Source organism: Chaetodon auriga, chromosome 10 (genome assembly GCF_051107435.1).
Source record: "Chaetodon auriga isolate fChaAug3 chromosome 10, fChaAug3.hap1, whole genome shotgun sequence".
Classification (NCBI taxonomy): Eukaryota; Metazoa; Chordata; class Actinopteri; order Chaetodontiformes; family Chaetodontidae; genus Chaetodon; species Chaetodon auriga.
Window position 1 is genome coordinate 18,525,856 of NC_135083.1, and position 27,140 is coordinate 18,552,995.

Here is a 27,140-nt window from a genome sequence, read left to right on the forward strand (position 1 = left end):
GCCGATATGCTGTTATCCAGTTTTGAAATACTGGATTTAAGATTAATTTAAAATATCGGTGCAGCCTCTCTTTAAAAGAACATCTTCAAATGTAATCCTTCCTGCACACTTGCATATCCGTCGTCCCTCACCCATAAATGTCCCTGTTCTTTCACTCACTCCTCTCCCCCTGTACTAAGGAACGGGGGTCAGTCTGGGTACATGGTCGTTGAGTGTTTCTCTTGAAAAATCACCCACTTGTACAAGGCTGTAATGCAAAACACTTTGCTGCCTCTTGCTTTAACACACAAACATCAATGTTGCAGATCTCCATCTGAATGTAGTATTGAAAGCAGGGTTCTCAGATATTTTGCACTTTTTCTCCTCACATTTGTCTTAAACAATTTCATCCTTGCACATGACCAGTAATGCTTAGTATTATTTATTATTTTGCTTCCATGACAGGGACATGTAGCTTTTATCCCGTGTCCTTTTCGTTGCTAGCATTTCAGTCTGAGGTGAAGGTTCACCTGTAATGGCTTGTAAACAAAAAGCGAGAAAGGAAGTGCAATTCACTGTTGTAATTCTATAGATGACTTTGAGTAGGAGGTTAATACATTCACATAAATGTTTTGGGTTATGGTTACATTCAAACCTCCATCTGGTACAATAGGTGGTATGTTAGTGAAGGCTTTGAAAGGACTGGCGAGGCAGTGGTCAGACAACATCATGACTTAGAGAGACAGTGTGCGCTGAAGCAAGGGGGAGGCATGTGAACTCTAAACAGGGGCAGAGGACGAGGATATGCAGCCACTGGCTAAAGGCCTGTCAACCCCCTCCATTTCCTCATTTTTCTGCATTGCCACTAAAGATGGCCTGAGGACACAGAATGAGGAAGTTCCAAAGTTTAAATGATGTCTATCAGAAAATGCAAGCAAGCCTGGTTGTCCCACAGCCTGCTATCATCTGTCTCTGCTCTTTTTTCATGATGGGTTTTGTCCTTTTTGTTATTTTCTTCCCCATTTCCATTTGTTCTTTCATTGACTCAGATATCTTTATGTATTTTTTGTTTGTCCTTTCTTCCAGTTTTACAAATAAGTTCAGTTTACATCCTTTGCTGTCAACCACAAAAATGTCCTAGTGGATGCACAGACACCTCACCTTAGATGGAGATGAGATAAAGACGGTTACAGATTGGTACAGACTTGCATTTTTTCTTATTTGCAGAGAATTTTTAAATGTGTTTTGGTGACTTGAACTGCGGCCTAAGAGTTGATATTATATTACATTTTCTCATCTGCTACACTACACTGTTTCAATTTGTTTATGATTTACTTCCTGTATCTAAGCTGCAAAATAAACAGTCTGTCTCTAGCCATCACTGTTAACGTTTCCTAACATGCTCCTTATTTTAATAAATTAACATAGACACAGAAGGGGGTACAAATAACAAATGATGCAGTCATGTACAGATATGCTGACAGAAAGATGTAGCTGTAGGCAGGAAAGTAGGAAAACCAGCAGACAAAAACAGCAGCACAAATAAGACAGTTAAATAGAGGATAGAGAGGATGACCAACAGTTAGAGAAAAACAGACAAATATGTACTCATTTCAAAAAAAAAAAGAAGAAAAATGTTACAAAAAAGAAATGCAGACACAGAACAACAGAGAGCAAGTTCAGTAAACAGATAAACACAGGTCAACTGGGCAAGGAGCCAAATTGAGTGTTGATAAAAATAAATACAGGCAGAGTGAAAGAAAGACAGGATCTGAAAGGATAAGTCAGGGAAACAGACAGGTACCGTATTAAAAAACAGTCAGAAAGCCAGACTGAGTAGCATGAGCCGTCTGAGGGCTTTTCCACTTAGCGCTGTCAGTCAACCAGTCCAGCAGGTCTCTGTAGGGATGCTAGGCTGCATTAGATTTGCCTGCAGGCTAAAAGCACACTGGACACACACTGTAGCCTGCTAATCAGGTCACCTGTTGCACAACACTGCACTGAGACCTGCAACACATGTGCATGTGTGCATATACACACCTATACAGACATATGAATGTACAGTCATGTATGGACTCCCGCTAATCACAGATGTCTATGGGGTCTCAGTATAAGTACATTGAATACTTGAATGGAAAATGTCATTAAGAAATTAAGAGAGAACAACAAGGAGGTGATTACAGAGCAGGGGATGAGAGGTCAGAGAGACAGATTTTCACCACACTGTGTATGATCATGCCCTGAGCCACAGTGACCTCCGGCTTTACAACAACCAAACATACAAGAATATTTATCTGCTCCACACATAAACACATTGTAGTCTGCATGCATGGATATGTTCACACTTGGGTTGCTCCGGGGCGAGATTTTCAGGGTATCACAGTTTCATGGCATCACAGTTAACAGCATTACACTATTATTATCATTATTATTATTAGTAGTATTATTATTTGTTATAATGAGCCTTAAAGGAATGAAGGCAGAGGGTTTTTAGGGTCAAACACTTTATTATAATTTCTATATTATGCTCTATATTTTTTAATAACACTATTTGCAGTAGAATTCCAGTTTTTAATGACACTAATACAGTAGTATTCAATAAAGTACATATGAAAATATACATGGTATGATAACCATCAATTTTCATAAGTACTCATATGTTGGATGCTGCAATCTTACACATTTGTTGGCGCATACAGTCCACCCAGACAGAGAAATTTCTGGCTACGCAATGTACCCTCACAAACATGGGTAGCTGACAAATCTGTCGTCAAGCAGACTCTCATGGACCCTCATGGACGCGGAAACTAGACATAACTGATACATCTACTGGTGCATTACACTGAGTAATCTAAAACATAATTTGATGTTAATGTCACTACTGCTGATTTGGTAAAATAAATATTTCAGTGTTAAGTTATGGAGACAGAGGAGGGGTTTTTGATTTTGGTTACTTTCACCAAGTAATGGGCTTTATGTGGTCACTATGCCCTTAGCGCTGCACGAGTGTTGGTGCCATGAAAAGGAAACACTTAAGTGACTTCTGTTGATGTTACGCATCTTGCCAAGGCCTCCGATTTCAAAATACTGGCGCTTATAAATAAATCAACACAACACGCCTAGGTAGGAGTTGAATAAAACTGGCTGATGCTTTTCAGGAAGAAGAAAATATTCCACCAAACTGATTTGCTAGACAGCAGTTTGGAGGTAAATCTTCCCAAGTTTCTTGAGAAATAAATTTAGCTGAAATTTCCCAATCATCTGGGGTAAAAACCACACTGTCAAGGATGAATAAAAGTTGAGCTTAAAGTTTTTATGTATCCAGGTGACATGACATCTTACTACAAACCTTTAAGTTCTGTTGAAAGCTAGCATGAGCTAATTTTTTTCAAAAAGACTGAGTCTCTCTCCTCCCTAAATCACTTTTGCAGACAGCCTCTGCTTTATCCCTGCTGTCTTTCCTATAAAAACACATTTAATTCACTTCTGTTATCATCCCTGGGATAATAATAGAAGTCCTTCCATCTTTTAATAAAAAGCCCCACTCATTTCAGTCACAGAGGCATCCATTCATCCCCTTCTGTTTCTCTGTGAACATGCTCTGCCAGACCGACACTAGACCGGCCAGCACAAAGGTAAAAAAAGCTATGTGCATGCTAGGACACATATTACTATTGCATCTCGTTTTTTAGCATAAAGCCTGTGCATTCCTTCATCTATTACTGCCCTTTGTGACTCAAGGGAAGGCTGAGTAAAATGGACAAAGCTCACATTTCAGGTGGATTCACCGGTAAGACAATTTAAAGAAGACAGCAGGTGATCCTGATATTTAGAGCGCTCAGTTTTAGTCAAACTACATTTATTCGTAAAATACTAACAGACCCCATGCGTTAGTCTTGAAGTTAAGTGTTCCGCAAACTACAGCAGTTCTGAATGAAACGTTTATGAAACGGTCAATATGCCATTTCTTAGCTGAAGATCAGCCTCAACACAGACAGGGCTGCTTAAAAATCTTCGGTCCAACATGACTAGATATGATGCCGGTATAACAGTTTGTATTCAAAACAATATCTCCTTTTGTTAAGCAGCTTAGGTCTGTGTAGTGATCCTGCTGTGGATTTAGGCAGTGAGAGTTAGGAAAACAAAGCATGTAAAATAGAACGTCATGTTTTAGGAGCATACAGTACTATCCATGGGAATATACTACTGGCTATCTAACTCATTTGCATTTTAGGTGTTTGGCCGGAACACTCACGCGCTGCAATTTCCTGCAGTGCAAATGAAAGGTTAAGAGCACACTGGTGAATCATAACTGTAAGTAGCCTGATAAAAGACAACAACAAGAGTGTCGAGAATTTTTACATACAACAGGCACATCAGATTCAGATCATGTTTATGTCACACAACTGGCTTTTCACCTTGGAGCTCTCTAGACATTTTAAACAAATTGAGTCAGTCAATCATAGGTCCAGTAAAACTATTTCTCGCATACAAAGACTGCATCTCATCTCAGCTCAACACAATATTTCACAATGGCAATACTTCTTAATCAAGTGGTGAAAAACCCAAAATGAATCACTGGCCTCGTAATTATGTTTTAATGTGGTGTGAACTAAATGTGAGAAAATGACTTAGTCTGAACGCTGAATTATTCTTCAAATCTAAGAGTGTATCAAATTCTCAGAGAATGTGCTCAATCATGGCATTAGAATTCTGACACAACATTATTTTATATTTCAAACTAAATGTTCTTTTGTAAGTACCTATGGACATTTTTTCCTTGAATGGATAGTGTACAGTCGACAACTGAGAGCAGAACTGTGAAAACAGCCAACAAAGGGCCCCAACTGGACTCAAACAGGGGAAGCTGTGACTTAAAACCTGAGATCACCAGAACATACCATTAAACTACAGTATATAACTGATATGATTCCCTTTAAGTTTCATACAGATGTACACACCGCATTAACGGTCCAAGTACTGTGACTGTAAAGTCTTATTCTCTGTAGACTGTCTAGTGTTGCAAGGGTTGAAACTAATATGATTAGACTGTATGCATCACCTGTGGAAATAACTAAGAATATCTATCCCTGTTTTGCAATCCAAAGTGTAAAAAGTTCTTTTGGTGTTTTCTTCACAAGACCAAACTGATTTGGAGCATGTGGGTCATACTTGTAGAACTATATTGCTCTTTATACCTATAGGCTACAGCAGTGGTCAGGCAAGAGCACATGATGTCTTTCATTAAACAGGCCTGTGTTGTTCCCTCAAAAATGAATGTTCCCCAAGGGCAGCGTACACGAGCCTGGCTGGATAATCTACTGTCATAGATGTCATGTGTGTGACCCACAGTATTTAGGCAAAGCTTGTCCCTGGAACACAGCAGTTTCAGGTCCCTGTCCTTTATTGCCACCATGGATTAGGTGTGGAAAATGCTTAACAACTGATCACTTACTAATCTAATAAGAATTGTTTCATGCCGTCACCAGGCTGGAATTTGAACAGGCGTGAAATCAAGACATAACACATCTGTTTTCCTTCTCAAACGTGCACATGCAGTTACACTCACAGACACAACATGTGCATGGACATACACACTCTTCCCTCAGCTGAGGTCACAGCTGTTTGACAGCAGCCAAACCCCACTTGTGTGAGCATAGGAACAGAAACTGTAATCCCTCTTTTACCCTGAGCCAGTTTGTACCAATCTACAAGGTTGGCCAATATTGCTTTCAGCAGAGATGAGCATGTGCATATGGGGCATGACAAATGTGGTTAACTTATGAATGAAACAGAGTAAAACTGGAGCAAAATTTTAAAACACAAAATACTATCCAAGTTGCAGGAAACAAGTCTAATCCAAGATTGACAAGCATGTTTACTATTTTTCTCAAAAGACCTAGATGTGACACCAATGCTACAGTATCTGCCAGTGACACTGATAGGAAGAAAAACTGTGCGAGCCATGATCATACTTAAGATTGTGTTAACGTGACATTTCCACATGCCAAAGAACACTGTTAAATTCTGCAATTAGCTTAAAAATGTGACTTGCAGATCAGTAAATTTTAGAAGATAAACCTGGGATAAATTCAAAGACAGTCACAGTGGATCATCACAATGGATAAACTCATTGAGAAAACACAGAACCCTCATTCACAAGTTAACAGCCCCTGGCTCCACAGCACATGGATACGATCTAGGCCACGCTGCTCTCAGTAGCACAGTGGAGAGCTGAGCTATGGAGCAGCTTACATCTTCTGCCAGTCTGTCAAACACAGGGGAGTGATGCAAAAGAGGCAAGCATCAGTCTTGCTGAACCATGACAGTTAGAGCAACAAAGCAAAGGTTATACAGTTCATGAACCCTTGAATTGAATAATGTATTAGGGCTGAACAGTTAATCGAAATATTAGAGAAATCACAATATGGCCAAGTGCAATATCTAAACATCAGCAGCAGCAATTTTTTTTGATAAAAGTAAAATGTGTCACAACAGACCATTATAAATGAAGCACTGCAGTACTACAGAGATGCCCCGGCCCAGAAATGATATTCGCCACACACAAGGGAAAATGCTTGTTGGGTGCAAAGCCCAGCAAAAATCCCAATGTTTTTTTCTGAGAAAATTTTATTTAAAAAAATTACCATTCTCACTTCAATCGAGACTTAAACTGCAATCGCAATCCGTTAAAAAAAATAATCACAATATGACTTTCTTTGCATATTGTTCAGCTCTAACGCGCATGCACCCACACGCACGCGCGCGCACACACACACACACACACACACACACACACACACACACACACACACACACACTGTAGCGAAGGAGAGACACATATTTTGTTTTATTCCAGCTCTACTTTGTTTGTCAAGTTGTATGTCTGGTCCTATCTGAGCTTTGAGCTTTCTGGATTTAACTTTCACAGGATATCTTGTTAAAATGGTACAAGTATCAGCTTATCACATTAAAATGGTAAAGTGATAAAGACTTGCTGTAGAAAAATAGTCATTGTAAAATTTGGTTGAGCTGCAAAATTTTATTAAAAATTTAAAAAAATATTGTGTTTTCTAAGTCCCTCGTAACTACAGCTCACAGCGCGCCAACAGGTTGCATCTTGTTATTTTACATACAAGAATATAAGACCTTTTAAATTTAACTAAAGTGAAACAAGTGGAAAGCTTTCATGAAGGTCTGTATAGTCACGGCATCATTTTCACTTTTCACAGTTTCTGAAACAATTTGATTGGAATGCTGTATTTAACAAAAAGAGGCCTTTTAAGGCTTTGAAACTAGATAGTTCAAATTAAAACAGACAATGCACTATTTTTTGATCCTCACAACCAGACAGATAATGAGAATGGAAAAGACCTAGATTAGATGAGTGGCAGAAGAGGGCTGCCTAGCTGAACTGTTTGCTCAGTGAGATTTTCTGGCTGCAAGTATGTATGTAAATTTAGCAGACCTCACACACTTTAGAGACATCTGTCTCAAAGGAAGAGATGAGATAGTTTCTGTCTACATGAGTGACAAGGCTCCAAGCCTCACCTTCACATTGTCTCTTTCACTCTCAAACCCCTTCACACAAACTCAGAGACACTCTCTTTCATTGACCCATTTCACACATGTTCAACGCATCAGATGAAAATCATAGCAACAAAACATCTACTCACGCTCAAAGTCAGAATCATCATCTTCATCATCCTCTCCGTTAGACTCTGTTTGCATCGGCTCCCCATCAAACATCACTCCTTTCCCCGTCTTGCCACCGGCACTGGCCCCATCCTGACTTCTGGTGTCCCGCAAACGGGTGAAGTATTGTACTGCAAAATCCACCAGGTCTGACGGCCTTTGTCGCAGCACTTCCACAGTGTAGCCTTGCAGCAGTTCTGTCAACCCCACCGGTATCTCAATACTCATGGCTGTGCGTGGCTCAGTGGCGGCGTTTGCTATCTATCTGCAGAAGGAGAGAAAATGAGTCAGAATTTGTTTTGATACAGAGTCATACTTCTGTTTAAGTACTGGGCAGTGATGTGGTTATGGTTTGCATAATTGCTGATTTAAACAGCTGACTTTGACTTTTACTATGTCAGTACACAGTGTGCAGCCTGAGAATGTTAAGTAGCTGATGACAGCTCTGAACGGCAACTGAAATGCACTGGGACAGCCAGGGTAACTGAACAAATAACCATCAAGCCTGACAGCTGAACAGATACTGCACTGCCATTTATAAGCAAGGCAGTGTAAGGCCGTACATGAAGTGTTGCTGTGACATTGTCACTGAGCGGCCACTTTATCTAGGGTTGAGCCAGGGAACACACAGTTCCCGCTGCTGCACTAAAGAGATATGAAGCCAACATTTGCTACGGGGAGGAACAGATAACCAGTGACAATAGCTGGGTTTCAGTAATATAACGTTACTGCGTGACATCGTGGGAAACTGAACTGTTAACTTGGGTGGGTGGCCGGCTGGAACTAGCTAGCAGAGCAGCTAATTAGCTAATACTCATGACAACTGAATTACTTCACTGTTCGATCCGCAAATAACCGAATTGACCACTTAACTGAAGTTATGCAAGTTAACTAACAGGGAATGGGTGCAGCAAAGGTAGTCGAGCTGCGATTCAAGTGCAGCCTCACTTTCAACCCATCAGGCATTAGCTCTCTTGCTAGCTAGTGTGCCACCTTCAAGGAAGCCTTTACCGTTAGCTTACGCTATAGTATGGCGCACTGGCTGTAGGAGCTAGCGTTAAGCCACAGATAACGCTAAGTGGCTGTATGGATAAACGATACCATGCAAGCACAGCAAGTTACACAAGAGCGTTAAGCCGTTTGGTAGGATAACTTGACGTTACCAACTGTGTGTCACTTACTTGAGATTCTGTCTCCCCGGCTAAACTAGCCAGTCCCCTCCTTCTCGTTGTCTTCCTTGTTCTCTCTTATTTCGCCTCTTCTTTTTAGCCAGTCTCTTTGCCAGTGTAGCGACCGGCGTATCCCTCCACAGAACACACTTGTCCAACGTTAAAGCCAACAATCTTACGTTGGCGTCAACTAGCTAACGTTTGGGGGGCTATTTTATCTTGCCAGCCAGCTGTACAGCGATGCTGGCTAAGTTGAGAGGAAAGAGCACTCGACTTCACCGCTGCAGCTTCTTACGACGTCCACGCACTTGGTGAGGGTGGGACTTGCTGTGGCACAGGGGAGAGGAGGCTACCTGACAGGCTAACTGGCGGACTTGCTAACTACTTGTTAGCAATTGCCTGTTTTCTTTTAGCAACTGCCGAGCGACTCCTCAAGACGCAAGTAGCGGTTAAGTCGGCTGCTGCAGCCAAGGCGACAAATCCTAAGCTCAGCTTTTACAGCGTTGCGCTACAACGCCGTTACGTACAGCCCAATGTACCGACGAAACCCGCTTTTCAACGTTATCTCAGCAGTATGACGGCTAAATACAACAGGAAAAGCCAGCAAAAATTAAATGAAAACACGTTTCCTCCCTCCCGGCGAGGTACTCCAGTTTTACACGCACGAAAGGACCGCTGGCTCCAGCAAGCGTGAGGAGGAGTGGTTACTAAGTGAGCACAAACCGTTTGACATTGATTGACAGAAAGCACGACCAATCAAAATATAAATTCAGAATACACCAGCCAATTGAATATAGTAATGTAAATAGAGGCGCGATCAGAGGCAGAACCATATTTGTACACCCAGAGTAGGACCACACCCACAGAAGTGGCCTTGGTAGAGAGCTCTAGAAACCTGAGATCATAAGAAACATAAAAGAGCTCAAACAAATTCCAGCTAACACTCATGGATCGGATCAGTGAACACTGCAAGATTTTGTGTTGTCTTAAACATTTTCTAAAACGTGTTCACTGTACATTTGTGTTGCAATCAGTGGAGTGTCTGCTTGAAATTATACCTGGCATGTGATGTGGAAAAAGAAAACATATATAACTGACATTTAAGAAGAAAATGGTCAACATTGCTTTACTTTAACCCAGGGAACCCATCACTTCAACGCAAATGTTCTTTTGCTGTTATCTATTTATTTATGTTGTGTTTATTTAGTTATGTTTTTATATATTAACTAAATTACAGACACATTGATCAGATACCTTGGTACAGCTCATGCTGCAACAGAGAGCCTTTCTTGAGAGGCCTGAAACCTTTGAAGAGAGTCCAAAACTCAGATTTTCTTCTGTTCCAGTTCCCTTCTCATCCACATCACTCCCTCGCCTTATGCTGTCCATCCATTTCAAGGCTCTTCATAGATCTGTTCAGATGCAACAGCAGACTACTCTTATCCTCTGAACTTACATGTCAAATCTTCATGTAACCCTTCAAATCACATTTCATCTGAGCAAATTCACCACTCTGTTTTTCCCATCTATTTTTGTACACACAGCTTCAGTTCATTCTGGTTTCCCCTTCCCTCTTCCTGCTCTTGTTTACTTTGTTTGAATTCAGGTCCGCAGACAGCTTTCCCCTGCAGAAATGAGCCAGTCGAAGTGGAGCGAGGTCACTAAGAAGGTTGGATATATAGGGACCTTTTCTAAGAGGTTTGCTAAGCACCACAGTCCATGTAGCATCTCCTCTCATCCATTTCCATTCCTCAGCTGTCACAGAGGTAAAGCCGTTGCCATGGCCACTGCGAGCCCGGATTCAATTCCTCCAACCGGATTCTGATTGGCTCAGGTCTTTGTTTCTAATAAACACAGAGGAAGAGCAGACCTCCAGGCTCCCTCTGCTGGGAGGATAAACTCCAGAAAAAACAAACAAACACACACACACACACACACACACACACACACACACACACACACATATATATAAAAGATTTTCACACAGTTTACAACCAATTCCCATTTGTTTTCAAAAATGGATCAAACTCCACAAAATAAACCACATCATCAATTTGACATTCCTCTGATTCACAGCGTAGATGATGGAGGCTGATTACACTACTCAAATCAATTAGCTTGTGAACCTTTATGTCATGAATAATCACTGCTGCATGTGCTGTATGGGACTTGGCCCACAAAAAGACTCATGTATACCCCATGGGAATGCATTTTTCGGTGGAAGGATTTCCCACTGGACCTATGAGAACATGAACAAGTGGCAGTACAACCTTTACTGAAAGTGACAGATGAATATTCACATTTACAGTTGAGACTGTGGTCTTCGCTTTCCTGGAAGTGGCACCCTTTGGGAGTTGCTGCTAATGTGGTTCCAGCAAACTCCAAAAATGTCTCAAGGAGAGCTGCTAGCCTACATTTTCAGAGAGAGGTTGGGGGGGGGGGGGGCAGAAAATAGGGCACAGAAAAATGAAAGCAACTGATACAGAGATAGAGTGAAAAAAGATTATGAGGACTGTATATGAATGTGTGTACTGTACTGTGAGTTTTAATATCTGTCCCTTCTTAACATCTCCATCTTGGACAGCCAGCATTCTCTTCAGTCGTAATCAGGTGTAGACATGAGGATGAACAAGGAGGACGAGGATGAGAGAAGAGAGCTTTACTAAGAGGAAGCAGAGCGACGATGAGGACTGTACCGTAAGCTTGCAGTGATGTGGGTCACCTGGCTTGTAAAGCTTGTTTAATTATTACTCTGCCTCACTTGTGCAGTCACTCTTCAATGTATGGAGCCAAATGAAGGTAGTAATGACTTAAACAATCTTAAACAACGTTACTGTCTAATAACTGTAAGTTTTGATTTAAAAAAAAAAAAAAAACGATGCTCAGATTGAGTAAAGTGATCAGTGATGGAGGAAAACTTTGGTGGCTGTAAGTAAGATTTTATTATATTAAACCTCAGAGTTTTAGCAAGAGTAAAGTCGGTGCAAATTCATGTTTTGAGATTGAAAAGTTTGAGTCCAAAAACCAAATAAAACCTGTGAGAAGAAATAGAAATGCCTGCATTTTAAATCCTCAACCAAATCCTTGCTTCATTCATGCCTTGTGTGTGTGTGTGTGTGTGTGTGTGTGTGTGTGAGACAAACACTACATTCATACGATCTGGCTGTCTTCAATGAATTTTGTGATACAACACCACCACCTACTGGCTGATGTGCGCTCTCTATCGCCTTAATAACCGACCACTGGGACCATGAACCATCTGGGTAGAGGTTTGTCTGTGCATCGTTCACCAGTTTCACACACGAAACATAGCAGAAAACAGGTCGACCAAATCCACTAGCACACAGATCTGTGTCACACCCGCAAACCACGAGTCTGCGTCCGGTGACTGTTCTCGAAAAATATGTCAGTAATAATATGATCAATGATGAATACTTAAAATGAGCTGCTTGGAACTATGGTGAAAACAACAATATGAGGCCAGATGTTGCAGATAACATGTTTTCATGTGTGTTTCTAAGCTGTGAAAGCATTCCAGTCAGGCTGTTACAGTCAAACAGTCATAGTTTATTCTGTAAGAGATTATGGACATTATGAACATTCTAGTAACAAGTAGTTTGACTTTCAGTGATTCAGAATTAATTCCATTCTTACATTTTATATACATCTTATATACAATATGTTTGTCAGACTGTCATTAAATTGCCCAATGCTGATACTGCACTCAGTGTGACATGACTACAGTGCATCAGTGAAAAGTGTAGGATGCTGGCAAAGTTCAATATATTTGATTTGAGTTAAAATGAGTTTTTAACATCTCACGTTTTGGTTTTAGTTGAGTATCAGTACTGGGCTATTCAAATGTAGTGTCATACAGTATATAGTGATCTGTTAAAACAAACAACAAATTACTTTACAAGGAAGACTCAAGAGCATGATGCATTGTGGTCCATGACATGCTGCCTATAAACACTCCAACTGACTTCATACTTTATGTCAATGCATCATCATTCATGTTTTCCCAAATATAATGAATGCATTCTTTTTCTCCATCACATTCATACTGTTTACATCTTGATGGGATCAATTCACACCCAATCTTCCTGGTTTCTACATCACATCATCACTGTTAAGATGTGAATCTTTACCAGTAAGCCCAGAAGTGTTAGTTTGTCCAAGAATATCGGTCATGATGTTAATTGTATAGTTTTTTGCTTGGATGAGATCTAAATCACAGTTTCAACACTGAGAAAAACAGAAATCGTGTTGATTTAATCTGTTAGTGTAATTTCATTCAACGCTTCTGCGTTGACTCAAAGTTTGAAATGTACATTTCACATCAGCCTCTCAGTATCTCACCGTGTACAAATAACAAGGATGCATGAGGAATTCAGTCAATCCGCAACAATCTTGATGGACTCAGAAAGACATGTGGTTCTTGTCATATTACAAATCCTTGTTGTCATGTGATGGACTGAACTTTCTGTTTTCTGATGGAAACAGATGGGGGGAAAAATGGGATAGGTTTCAAATGTAGTCACTGTGCCATTATACCAACCCAGAGCAAAAGCCTCATCCTTAATGTAAAGTATTATGTTTCTTGATATTATGTGTTTCTTTAGGCAGACTATAACAAGCAGGTGTGTAAAGGAGCTGGGAAGTATTCATGAGCTGTATCTCAGCCTAAACTGAAAGATTTAGAAACTGTTTACGACCCAAGTCTGCTTAGACCCCCGACTGGACGGAAATTCAAACAGACAGACATAAATAGGAAGAGACAGACAGGGTGAAGATAAACAGACAGACACAATTACTGAACCGGAAACAGACAGCCAGAAAATCAGAGTAGATCTGTAGTTGTGCACAGCTCATCTATATCAAAAAGACACTCACACGTGTGCACAAACACACTCAGATACACGTTTGTCAGAGTAATAAGGCACGAACAACACTAGACCACAATCCAAAAATAAACGTACAATATATGTTCCCATAAAAATCTGTAAAATTGTGTGGATTTCTTAGTCAAATGAATCTAAGGCTTATTCTTCCCAGAAAAATGCTGCTTACAAGAGAAAACCTGATACCTGAAATTTAGTCCTCAGACATATTTTGACCAAATTGTCTTTAATCTGAGATGTAACAGAAGGTTTTGTGTCTGGAGAAAGCTACATTAAAGAGAGAGAAGTGGAAGTAAGTTCCTGAAAAGCAAATTTGGGGAAAGAAGCACGAGATTTTCCCAAATTGCTGCAATAACCCTGGTTGTTAAGATCCAGTTACTTAACAAAAACATTTTAATATCAGATGCTTTAAACATTCATAGTTCTGTGACAAACTGCAACAAGACTTGACGTCAACTTCAACAGACAGTAGTAAAATACTCTCTGTGCAAAACCACAGCATACATTTGTCAAACATTTTTGGGATTGCTAACTGTACATACAAACAACCTCGAACCACTTTCCATCTCAAAAAGTACTATGGAGCTTCATGTAGCAGAGCATCAGTAAAAATTACATAATATGACTGGTTTATGGTACAAAAAGTGCCTTGTCATGTCATGATGTGTAATCAATATATAGAGGCCTATACATAATATTACTTCCTATGAATACTCTAAACAAGATAAATAAAAGATACATCGCTGTCTTGATTTAGGTATATCCATAAAGTGTTGTTAGCAGTGCTATGCTATTAAACAGTGTATTACAATTATGTTCAGTAACCAAGCAGTCTGGCCATTAGAAAAAAATCAAACCAACATTGATAAAACCAGCAAGATTTGAATAGTTTTGGTCCAAAATGCAACATCAGTGAAACATTTTTATAGACTCGTGTTTAACCTAAGATCTCAGCGGACATGATCACACTTTAAAAACCTGGATCTTCTGTATTTTACAGACATGATGATGAACCTCAGGTACAATTTAACAATCTATTAACATACACATATTCACCACGAACTAGTTGCTTATTAGTGTGCATATTAGTAGCATATTAGCTCTTCAGTAGTCATTATAAAACACTTAGGAATGCCGTATTCTGCATGACCATATTCTGCAACTACTTGGTCATTAACTTAGAGTTAATAACCTCCTAATTATTGCTTATTGATAGCCAGTAAGGACATTGTACATGAATTAGGTTCTTAATAACCTAATTCTAACCCTTAAAAACCTCACCCCAAGAATAAGGAAATAATAAGCCAATATGCTGCTAATATTCATGCTAATAAGAACCTAGTTTATGGTGGAGACCCTAATTTTCATGCATTCATAACATTTTGGAGAAGACCTCCTCAATTCTTGCTGTATACTCGAGCACTGATTCGAGACTTCATGCTAACTCTGCACTTAATCTTTCCAGTGCATTTTAATCTCATAAAATTACAGAAAGACTGGTATGTGCCCATTAGTCCTCCATCACATAAAATAGCTCTTTTCATAAAACAGTCATAAAGTCTAGTTTAAAAAAACAAACAATGGCCCCATTGACAAACCGACAGGCCAAATGAATTTCGCTTTGTTAGAAAAGCCACAGCCCAATTATATTCAGCAGTTTCCTGCCTGTCCCACACAGAGCTTCTGTCCTAAATAAAAAATATATTAACAGTCGAGTGGGCTATTACATATTAACAGAGCTATGCATCCATACATGACTGTCTCTCAGTATGGCCAGCCTGCGCACAATTCATGCTCAATCAAATGTCAGGGATGTCAGGAATTACACACCTCTAAAGCAGGTGAGTAGGAATGAAATCTAGTGAAAAAGTGCTGGATTCCTCCTTAATTTCACTCATTTGTCCAACACTTTTCAGTCAAGGTACAGGATAGATGGGGGCAAAAATACACAAACTCCCTTAAAAAAAGAAACATCTTAGTAGTTTTCACTACAAACAGCAGACCAGTCTGATTTAAATTCGGTGAGAGTGTGCAGCTCTTATTATTCACTGTGACCTGGTGGTGACGGTAAGTGTTTGCTCTCTTATCTTGACGCTCACACAAAAGGGAATCCTCAGAGCAGGAAAATGGACAACCAGCTCTGAAAGTGCAGCGATGTCGGCTTTACTTCCTGCACCATTAATAAATATACAATCTTCACTGGCCGATTTCTCTGGGGGGGGGGGGGGGGGGGGGGTATGCTGCCATGGTTACTGACAGCTTCCCTCCTGTCTTTTTCTCTCACTCCATCTCCACCTCTCTACGCCCCCATAGCTAACGATAGCAGTAATATGCACTCATGTAGTCTGACAGGTAGAGCTTTTGAAATACATTTACTGTTACATAGCAGGGGTGCTATTGGGAGTTTGAATACAACTGGGACTGTGCAGCCTTTGTGTGTGCTGTGCCTGCTGCAGCCCAATCAGGAGTCCATTGTGTTTGAAGTGCTCGTAACAAAAACCCCTGCAGTTCTGGTTGAGGTTAAGGGTCTGACTCCCACTGGCAATGATGAACACATTATATCTCAATCTATGTCTGAACCAATGGCAATGCAACCTGATATGTTGTCTTCTGATGCCTGACAGAACAGAGAGGAGGATGCACTTCCATCCTGAACTCCTTTCTCTCATTTGCTCTTTATCTGTTTGAAAATGTGTTTCTATGTCTTATGATTTACTTCTTATTTAATACATTTCAGACAAAGCACTTTGAATTATGCTTTATGAAGGGATGTGCTATATAAAGTTGCCTTGCTTTGCTTTCTCTGCTGATCTCAGCTCTTTAATGTCTAATTTTCGAATGCAATCCAGTTGGTTCACTCAGTACCAAGATCAGGGAATGGTCAGCAAACATCAGAGATGATTAACACTGAAAATAGCAAAACGCTTTGGAGCTGCAAAGTGTCAACTGGCAGGCTATTTTAGGTCACCCTCTCGCACACGGACTCAGAAATGTCAGCTTTTTACGTCCCTGAAGACATTTAGCGGTTAAGATACAGCAGAAGCTGAGCAGAGTCAGTGGCAGGTTAAAACAATGCAATGTGACCTGTTGCTGTTCTGACAATTCACCACTAGGGGCAGCGTGGGTGGCTGACAGCACAACATGTTTGAGTGTGCAGTAGAACAAGGGGCTCTGTGATGGACAGAACAAAGAGTGCTGGTCACCACAGCAACTAAAGCAAAAAAAAAAAATGGTGAAACAGGGTGACACAGGGCCAGACAGGGAGAGTGATAGAGGGGAAGAGTGAGCAAAGAGAAAGTTAGAAAGCACAAAAGAACGTCAGAGCAGGCATGAAGCCTGAATTCATCTCCTTCTATCAGTCCTGTTGTGATCACCATGGTTACTACACATGTAAAATGTAATAAAAACAATTCTATCGTGCCGCCGGCCTGCTGCCGTGGTTACACGTGAGTAACGGTCACCGTGGATACCGCTCTCTGCATGCGTCCCTTTGAACTCTGGGCGATAATGAATAAAAACCCTAGAAAGCCAGGGCGACACAGTGGAGTCTCTCCCCATGAGGTGGGCCTGAATGATGTCGGAAGCCGGCAGACGGCCACGTGTTGTACGTCTGAATTGCCACAAACATCTAAATGTTTGATCTCTTCCATGTTTGATGTTGAGGTGGACGCACACATGCATTCTGAAAGTTCTTGACTCGCACTGCTGAAACTTTCTGCTGCCTGATGAGCAGGTGAACACAGCAGTGCCTGCTAATTACAGTCTGCCTGACAATATACAAAGGTGAGCTCAGTGTGTGTCTGTCTAGTTTAGAATTAACAGCTACCACAAATATAGGCTACTGTGACATTATTGCTATATGGTCTGACTGAAAACCTATTAAAAGCCAGGTCTGACTTCAAGTACTGAACACAGCTGCGCGCACTCTCAGACTGTACTTTGGAAACATAGAAAAAGTGAAGTGCGTGCTGTAGGTGGGACTTAAACTGATGATGCACCATTCCTGTTTTCCTGTCCACAGTAACAGAGTGATGTGTTCCCTGTTGTTCTCCAGCTGGGCCCCTGTCTGCAGTCCGAGCTTAATGAAGTTATGCCCCAAGAGAAAGATCCTAACAGTGAAGTCAACTGTGGCCCCAAAGGTCAAAGGTCAAACAGAGGAGACCTTATGGCCTTTCCCTCTTCCTCTAATTCCCACCTACAGAGAAAGAGGGAGAGAGAGCAGCTCCACCTGCTTAATTGGCCTCCTCTTTATTCCTGACATTCTTAAATAGGCACACTGAAAAATTAAAGTACTTAACAGGGAGATATTGTGTCTGGTGGTCCCTCCTTTGTTTATAATAAGAAAATAATTGAAATATCACAGATATTTTAGCCAGGGTTGCTCACACAATTCACTTCATTTATAAAACAACTTGTCATATTAATATAATTATTAGAGTTGGATTTGAAATAGACCTCAGGCTGGATTTAGAAGGATTAGCCCAGTTTTCACCTGTATGAGTGCTGAGACAAAAGGAACGTTCGGAGGAAGTCAGGAGAAGAGAGGATTCGTTATTTACGTATACACGGAGTCACATGTGCATACAGTGTGAGCTTCTAGAAGAACCGCTCATGTCAAATGTGGTATTTTAGGTTATTTGTAAAATGGTGCAATCAAGGAGAAGGCAGAGGATGCTTTCTGAGAAAATGACGTTTCTTCCTGAGCCACCAAACCTGAACCAACCAAATCAACATGAACATCTACTGACACCGTGAAGGCAGTGTGAGGATCTACCTCTTCACCTGCAGCAGCTCCTGAGGTGCTGATCCTGACCTCTGACCTGTCTGTGAATGGTGGATGAGCAGATTTATCACGACTACTTAAAAGATCTGGTCTGTGTCTATAAACAAGAAGATGGAAAATTCATTATTGCACTTTGAACCCTTAAGCTTAAACGTTACTTTTCTTGAGGTGCATTTTAGTGCAGCCTGCCTGAATTATACATCCCTGATGATACGCTTTGCAGAAAGTCCGACCAATTACGAGTGGTTTCTGACCCCATCATCCAATTTAAATCAATATCATGTAGGCTGATTGATAGGTACATAGGAGAGGTGAATATATTGTGTAGTATACATCTATATGCCCAAATATATTCCCATACCAGAGAGTGTAGTAGAACTGTTATGCCTGACAGAGCACGGGAAAGTGAGCAGGCCTCTTGGGACGAGGTTGGCTGTTGCCTTGGACTGTTGACCGAGTCACATATCTAGGAGCCTTGTGGTTGTTGCAATGTTGTGGCAGGGAGGCGCTCTGTGATCCAGGTGGTCACCTCCTTCAACACGGACTCAGCGACCTCCGGGAGGTCGTGGTGAAGGGCGTGGTAGCCTCCCTCGTAGATCTGAACAGGAGCAATGAGAGAAGGTCACAGAGACGGCACACACACAACAGGGAAGCTGTTGGAAACACGTTTGAAGTGTTGAAGTAGTTTGAAATCGAACCCTCTTGGGGTGGTGTGTAAAGCGGAAATAAAAACAGAATGCAATCATTTGCAAATGACGTGTGTTTACTGACAACAGTGTTCCTGGGCCCATGTAAAAATAATGTCCCATAATGCGGCAGCAGCAAAGAAGAACATCCACAAAGCTGAGAACTGAGCACGAACTCTCTTTAACTCTCTTCTCTCTTTCCACTTCTCTCACCTCTCATTTCAGTAGTTCATTTCTCCTCCTTGTTGCTCATGCGATAAACCATGTGATAAAAGAGTTGTGAACTTCCTTCTTTTGAAACACACATCCTTCTGGAGAGGAAGAACTTAACAAATGAGCTGAAACCAGCTCTAGGCGTGTGTGAGAACGTTAGAGCTGAAAGGTTTTACTCGATAATGCACTGTTCAATGATCTGACTATGCACATGCAAACATCTTTTACTGCCAGCACAGCTTATTTTACTCAGTGACCTTTTGCCCATAAGCTGAGTATACTGAAACGGGCTTTTGGGTTTTCAAAGGCAACAGGAACCAGTTTTAGACTGCTTGAAGGTGCTTTTTTCTGTCAGCTACCAAAGCTATAGCAAGCCTTTGTACTGCCAGGACAAACAGCAATTTTTCAAGTGTCATGCAGCAGTGGTGTGACACATCATTCCTGAATGTTTTGGTATTGTATGCAACAAATAGGAACAGCATGTGCAAAATGAAGCAGTGACGACTTGATACAAGTCTGTTTGCATTCTTCTACCAGGCAGTCCCGCTGACATAAAACAGTCATTTCAAATAAGGATTGCTAAAACCTCTGAAATCATTTACATGCAATTTCCTGTGAACAAACCGTCCACACCTTGATTTTCTTATCTGAGCTCGGAGCGTTCTCGTGCATCATCTTGGAGCCTCTGATGTCGCAGAGCTTGTCGGCGTCACCGTGCAGCAGGAGGAAGGGCCAGCCGATGGACGGGATCTCCCTCTCGATACGTGCCGCCGCCCCCATCAGCTGCATGCCGAAGGACACCCGCATGCCGCCGTGGAAGTTCAGCTCGTCTGCGTCATACGCCTCCACCTGGCAGGAGAGGGAGAGGAAGGAAGGAGTTATGAGAGGCTTCATTTTCACACAGAATCAATTCAACGGGATAAAAAAAACTTCCTTTCAACCTGCCCCAGAGGTTAATTTATCATTTTGATAAAGAAGCTTGCAAATTCTTTTACTTCAAACTCGTGTTTCCCAATTTCTTTCTTAATGTAACCATAGCAACTACATTTTGGCAGTAGACATATTTTGTTGGGCATTTAGAAAGCCGTATTGTAATGCTTGGATGGTTGCATTAAGCATCTATATTTAGCAAGCACAATAAATTTCTTTGTTTAATCCAAATATGGAAGAAAGTCTACCAGGAGTGTCTCCATGGGAGAAAAGACGGCGATGAAAACCATGAGAGTTGGCAAGTTGGAGTGAGGATGGTAAATAAACGGATGAAGGGCTTTTATAGAAAGAAAAATAAGCGTCAGAGGACGGGTGGGACACAGAAAGATAAAGGTAGATGTGACACTTAACACAAGTTTAAATCAGAGTTGAACGGCGGAGGACACATTACACATTAAACACCAACCCTTTCAAGTTCCATACGTGCCCCCACATAAGTCACACACACTCCCATTTCTGTTCAGCTTATGTGTAAACACAGCTGATGGCCCAGTGGAACAGAAGCGGCTTCTCTCAGGCCACATGCGCTGCGGCTTTGAATAACGACCGACTGTAAGCTGAGCTGTGACACAACACGACCTGTTCGGCAGCTCAGAGGAGTCGTGACACTCAGAAACACGAGGCGAGAGAATCTCCTTCGAAGCTGAGATCACACCATAATCACAAAAGGGCGGCTGGAACAAGCCGCACAATACAAATAATCTTTGAACTCCGTTATTGTTGGATTGATAGTTCTACACGTCATCTCACTGTGGAAAAAGTCAAGTAGCAGCAAAAGTATAGAGTGAAATGTTATTGATTTATTGTCTTTGTATCAGGCCGTATTTGCCCATTTATGAGTAATCTGTGTCGCAAAGTCTTACTGAGCATCAGAGTGGCTCGGTTAGAAGATGCTGCACAATACATCCTTATGTATGTGTTCATTTATACTTGTGCACACTGAGGTTACTCCGTACCTGCGGCGACTCGGTGCATAGACTGATGCATCTACCTGTAATTAGCATTTTATTACTGTGGCTGCTCGAGGTGGAGAAGTACTTTAGGTACTGTTGTGTAGCCCAGTGGTTCCCAGCCTAGGGGTCAGGCCCCATTCAAGGGTCACAAGATAATAATAATCTCAGTAATGAAATAAGGTGGATCTTTCCACGGTCACTTGTATCCCAACGCACATAGAAGAATAGAAACATGGTGACTGTGGGCTGTATCTGCTGTTAGCCATCAATGAACAATACACCTTTAAAGCACTTCTCTCTTTCAGTGATCCATGCAGGTATCTGTTGAATCTGTTGTGTCTATTATGGTTCCAGCGTGAAGTGATAACACTACTTCCTCCAACAGACTGTGGGAAGCAGAAGCTGCAGGCTGTGGGATCCTATTGTTACTACACACAACCACGACTGTGCAAAAACCACAGAATGCGTCTACCAGCACAAATTCGTGGCAACAGAGGTGTGCCGACGTGCCTGCATGTGTGCGTTTTTGTCTCTTCTGTGCTTCATCTTGAGATTATACAAGAAATGTGGATGTATGGACACACACAATCCAAATGAAACCATGATATTTTGTTTTTTGAGACCTTGTGAACTCTTTGTCCTGTAGGTGACACATTACATGCACCTGTTTTTATAATTACAAACACAATACCGCCCACCCAAGGTATTACAGACACGCACACAAACTTGGCGAGATAAGACTCACAGTTTGGAAAGGACTCAAAGTATTTACTGCAGGGTGGGCTTCCATCCTGGGACTGTCCAAAAAAGTTGGTGCATGACTTCACACACGTAAACATAAAGCACACACACGCACATTCCCCTCTTGAGACCTTGCAAATGCTATTTTAAGCCCATATCTGACATTTCAATCAAAAATTACAATACAGCTCTCCCAGCCAAGCACGCACCCACAAACATTTGTCTCTCACCTGCGTCTTGTCCCGCGAGACCCACTTGGACTCGATGGAGCCCAGAGTGAGGCTGGGCAGCATGTGGTTCAGGACCTTCGCCAGAAAAACCTGCAAAACAGTGAAAAACAAAGCATTGCAGTTTATTTTCACACGTCAACACCTCCCTGAAGAATGTTTCTATCCCTCTCTCTCTCCTTTTGTCTCACCATCTGCCTAGTGTTACAAAGACATACAGTCATGAAACTGTGAGTGTGGACTGTAAAATTCACCTCTTTGCACGCAGTGTGTTTCTACTGTATGTTCACGTCAGTGCTGCATCTAAAAAACACATCTCCTCGTGTTAAAACAGGCTAATTAGAAAAGCAAATCTCTTCTCCTCCCATCCAGATTTTGACAGCAGCTTTGTCAGTGTTTGGCCTTGAAAACTGAGCACACTTGTGTGTGTGAGTCAGTAAGAGACAGCTAATGCTGCTCAAGTGGTACTTACACTGATTCTTGTAACACAGGCAAAGAAAAAGGTGCCAGTATTATAGTCATCAGCCACAGCAGGGCCAAGAGGAGTAACACGACTGACTCCTGGGTTAACGGAGTACTTAACTGAACAGCGTGACCCAATTAGGAAGGAAAGACGACAGCAGAAGTGAAGAGCGGTGCGGTACCTTGAACGGTGTGGCCGAGTCTGGGTTCATCTGGACCATCGGAGCGATCAGAACCACACCAGCAAAGTCGCTGGGCCTCTCGCAGGCAGTCAGGATGGATATGGCACCACCCTGGGTAAGAAAAGCACAGAAGAGCTATTTTGTAAGAGAACTGGAAATTAAATTTATGAGGTATTTTTTCTTTTTAAAGAAGGTGTGATGACTTTTAGTTTAGTTTAGTTTTAGTTTTTTTTTTTTTTTTTTGACAGTGCAGCAGTAAGTAAGAGTAATGAAACAAGAAGGAGTTGTCAGATGAAGAGCTGCAGGCGACAGGCTGCAAACTTCTCAGCAAAGTAACTGGCTCCTTTCACCACATCCTGCTGTCCACTGACTCATGTTGTGTGCAGCATAAAATCAGATCACAGTTGCTCACAGAATAACTGAAAAAGGGCAATTATTGCCAGACTTCTTACTCATATGACGATAGTTTGCTTGGCCGCAATGTAAACAAATACAGCAGTTGCTCTATGGTTGTAGTTATTTCTGACAAAGCAGCTGTTTGAGGAGTGTTTTGACTTGTAGAATCAAACCACATCTGCTGTAACAACCAGTAATCCCAGCTGTCGCTAAATCAACCAGGACAGAAATACAATATTCAACTTTTACAACTTTGAAGTGGTTCAACGGATGGATTTTTGGATGTTTGCAGCTAAGAGGCAGCTACAAAACACACAAAATCATGAATACATACAGTAAAACCACAAAATCTCAATAAAAGACACTCCAGTAAGCCTGCTTGGAAGCAGTTTCCAGACAGGTGTCTGCATTATTTGTAACCAGTTAATTTAAGCAAATTGATACAAATCAATGTGCTTCAACAAATCTTTAAAGTCGATGCCAAGGGATACAAAGAGGTCTTGAGTCATTTCAGTGCAAATAAGAGTTCAGGTTGACAGCACAGAATGAAGACCCCGAGGCTAACATTACACATGTTGGTTGTCTTTGTTGCGTGAGGTTTAGCAAACATTTCAAACAAAACACTTTCTACTGCAGGGCAGACATCAGCAAATCCTATTTAACACACTGTAACTTGTTGTAACCTGATCCCATCTGAGGTGAGCGTAGAAGACATGACAGACCTGCTGCTGGAGCAAAGCAAGGATACGATGAGAGTGCAGCTCTGGGAGTTTGAATTGGAGGACTTTGAAGCTGATGAAACTACACGTCTTCTCATTCTGACGTGGGAGGTCAGCAACAGTATGAGAATGAGACACTGAGCTTGAAGCCAGAAGGCTGCTCAAACCCCCAGAGGACATTGATGTAGTGGATGGTGCAGAGGCCATTCACATCAAGACTGAAGAGAGGAGCCTGGTCTGGAAGAAGACAGAGAACCAGTCCCAGAAATGGACTCTCCTGCCTTGTTTCCTCCACCCACTCCTCTGACTGCAAAAGCTGAACCTGCTGCTAATTTAGGCCTGGATGAAACAGCGGAGTCTGCCTCTGCACCCAGCCCAGCATCGGACTGTGCTGTAGTTCCAGCTTCTGATGAACCTCCTGTCATCACTGCCGGCCAGGACGGTTTGACCATCAGGCAGACTGAACCAGCGGAGCAGCCTGCCCCAGAACCTAGACTCTGCTGCGGAGACATCTCCACCACCTCCTATGACTCCCTCTGCTCAACCCCCAGTCATTACTAGTTCTGAATGGTGAGGATGTGAGCAAGGAGCCCAGAGAATCAGACACTTCTGTAACTCTAGCTCCACAAGCTCTTTCAGATCCCTGTGATGAACCTGTTGTCATAACTGCAGTGCAGGATGACAATCCTGACCATCAGACGGAGGGAGGCCGCAATGACGAGCGGAGACCAAAGCTTCTTCAGCTGGTTCACAAAAACACTACTTATGTCTATCTGAAGACGCAGACTATGACTATTCCTCAGTTTGAGTATTTCATTTCATTATTCTATTTCAAAATCATAAATTATTTTTATTTTATTTAAAAAACATGCATACAGTATACAAACAGAAAGTAACAAATTAGCACATTTGAGGTCCAGAGACATCAAGTTTCTGCTGGATCCACAAAGAATAAACAAATCAACATATGAGACCATAAAAATATGTACTGTATTACTGAGAAAATGTCTCATTAAAATATACCTTTTTAATTATTTGGGATAATCCTACAGGAGGTGAGTTCCATCAGTGTCATCATGAGACAGATTAACAGGTTTTTGTCCCCAAAACGTAGCAGAAAGAAAGACATAACTAAAGGATAAAAAGAGCTACAGACAAGAGGCAGAGCTTTCAAAGGTGAGAGCAAAATAAACCAAATCGAAGAGTTAAAATGGAAAAAAAGAGCATGTTTCAGTGAGGGGAAGATAATATCTAACAGAAGACAAGTGTCTTTCCTCCCCTAACAGGAGGGGGAGGGTCTTGGAAGTAGGTGAGAGGTTCTGATGTAAGGAGCAGTGGGAAAACATCTCAGAGGTCAAGATTAACATGAAACAATCCTTTTTTTGTTTAGACGGGCGTGAATTTCCACCCTGCTCTTTTGTTGCTGTTGCTCTGCACAGACTGGGAGAGAACTGCGAGTGTGAACCCACGGCCTTTAGGGGTACAGCGTGCACTGTGTAGCTGCGGCAAACAGCGGCGCAAGGCCACACCTTGGCACCCATGCCGACATTCGGGATTGTGATTTGAATCCTGTGATGTAAGGCCATGATAATTAGCAGCTCTGTGGCGGCCAAGACTCAAATCAATTTGCCATGGTTCACTTTGTCATGCTTTCTCTTCTTGTATACAACAAGTGCAAGTGTCAGAAAGACACACACACACACACACACGAGCACTGTGATTCTGCAGGGGTGAATCTCTCTCTCTCTCTCTGGAGACTAATTAATTGGCTTCAACTTTGTTTATGTGAGCGCTCTTTGTCACTTGTGTGAATATTCATCAGGCTGGGGCCAATGACAGGCTCACTTCATGAAAAGAGGCACTACAAGACAAAACATTTCCCACCAGAAAATCCCACTTTCTAAAGCTCACACTCACTCACTGTTGGATGCATTTGCCCATATGGAGTTCGAAAAAGAGGCTCCATCACTAGTCTCTTCTCATTTTCATGTCTCTCCTTTGCACACACAGTTCAGCACATGCTCAACGATGAACTGAAATAATAGGAAACACCATGACACACACACACACACACACAATCAAATAGTGGTCTCATGAATGATTTAGGTTGATGAAACTGGCTGACCGGTGCAACATGTTTGTTTTCCGGTTAAATATAGCAAGATGACTGAATGTAATTTGGTAATTTGGTGCAAGAAGCCAGTGCGGGTCATGCCCCTCCACACACACACACATTTTGTCCCGTGGGCTCCAAAGATAGAGAGACATAAGTGTGAACTGGGAGGAGAATAGAGAGGAGGGGGAGGACTGGGACAGAGAAGCTCTTTAAGAAGGTGATTAGAAGCCTCCGTACACTTTCTCCCTCTCAGCTTTGGTGGAGAGGATGAATACTGGTATTGTATGTTGTCTTTCCACTGACAGTGGGTGGACTGGAAGTCTCCAAAATTGCCTGAGGAGCCAACATTCTCACATTCTATGGATGATATAGCAACTGTACTGAAAGTGCAAGCTCTGAATACTGAATGCACTGACATTATATGAACTAAACAGCTGATGCAAGAACGCTGTGTGACCTAGGCTGCTGGCTAATGGACATTATTACTTAGCATTATTATTAACAGCCAATAAATGAGCCGCTGGTAACAAAACTACTCCTCCCAGTTAGAATTTGAATGAAGTCTTATGCAAATGCATGGAGATGGCAGACAAATGAGCCTGCAGGCTGCAGCGGGAAATCCTTCAAAAATAAGCAATCCTTGACTGGTTTACATACAGAGAACAAATCTGGATTCAATTCAGTGGTAGTGCGACCGTGCAGTAGGTGAGAAGGAGAATTAGACAATGTTTCTGCGAAGGTTACACTGGCCAGACAAAGAGAAATTCACTGGACTGGAGTTTGATTAAAATATGTGTTACTGTTCATATGATAGGCATCATCAGATCCCATGTAAGAAGAGACTTCGTACATGGATTAAAAAGTCCTGTGATTTGGATTCAATCCAACAAGATCAAATAATTCAGTAATGAGTAAGCAATGATAAACA

General features: G+C 41.7%; 2 protein-coding genes across 3 annotated transcripts in view; both read right to left on the reverse strand.

Moving 5' to 3' along the window:
• prkar2aa (protein kinase, cAMP-dependent, regulatory, type II, alpha A) overlaps positions 1-9,571 on the reverse strand; it is a 44,876-nt gene extending 35,305 nt beyond the window's left edge. The window contains exons 1-2 of the mRNA XM_076740468.1: positions 8,856-9,571; positions 7,656-7,939 (exon numbers count right to left, since the gene is read on the reverse strand). Of these exons, the coding sequence (XP_076596583.1) occupies positions 7,656-7,902 (247 nt within the window). The 5' untranslated portion in view covers positions 7,903-7,939; positions 8,856-9,571. The remainder of the gene's footprint in view (positions 1-7,655; positions 7,940-8,855) is intronic.
• Positions 9,572-12,389: 2,818 nt separating this feature from the next.
• The window catches only part of mgll (monoglyceride lipase), a 39,921-nt gene continuing 25,170 nt past the window's right edge, over positions 12,390-27,140 (reverse strand). For both annotated transcript variants that reach the window (XM_076740240.1, XM_076740239.1), the window contains 4 exons: positions 22,982-23,092; positions 22,341-22,430; positions 20,060-20,275; positions 12,390-19,125 (listed from right to left, as the gene is read on the reverse strand). In XM_076740240.1, the coding sequence (XP_076596355.1) occupies positions 18,994-19,125; positions 20,060-20,275; positions 22,341-22,430; positions 22,982-23,092 (549 nt within the window). In that variant the 3' untranslated portion in view covers positions 12,390-18,993. The remainder of the gene's footprint in view (positions 19,126-20,059; positions 20,276-22,340; positions 22,431-22,981; positions 23,093-27,140) is intronic.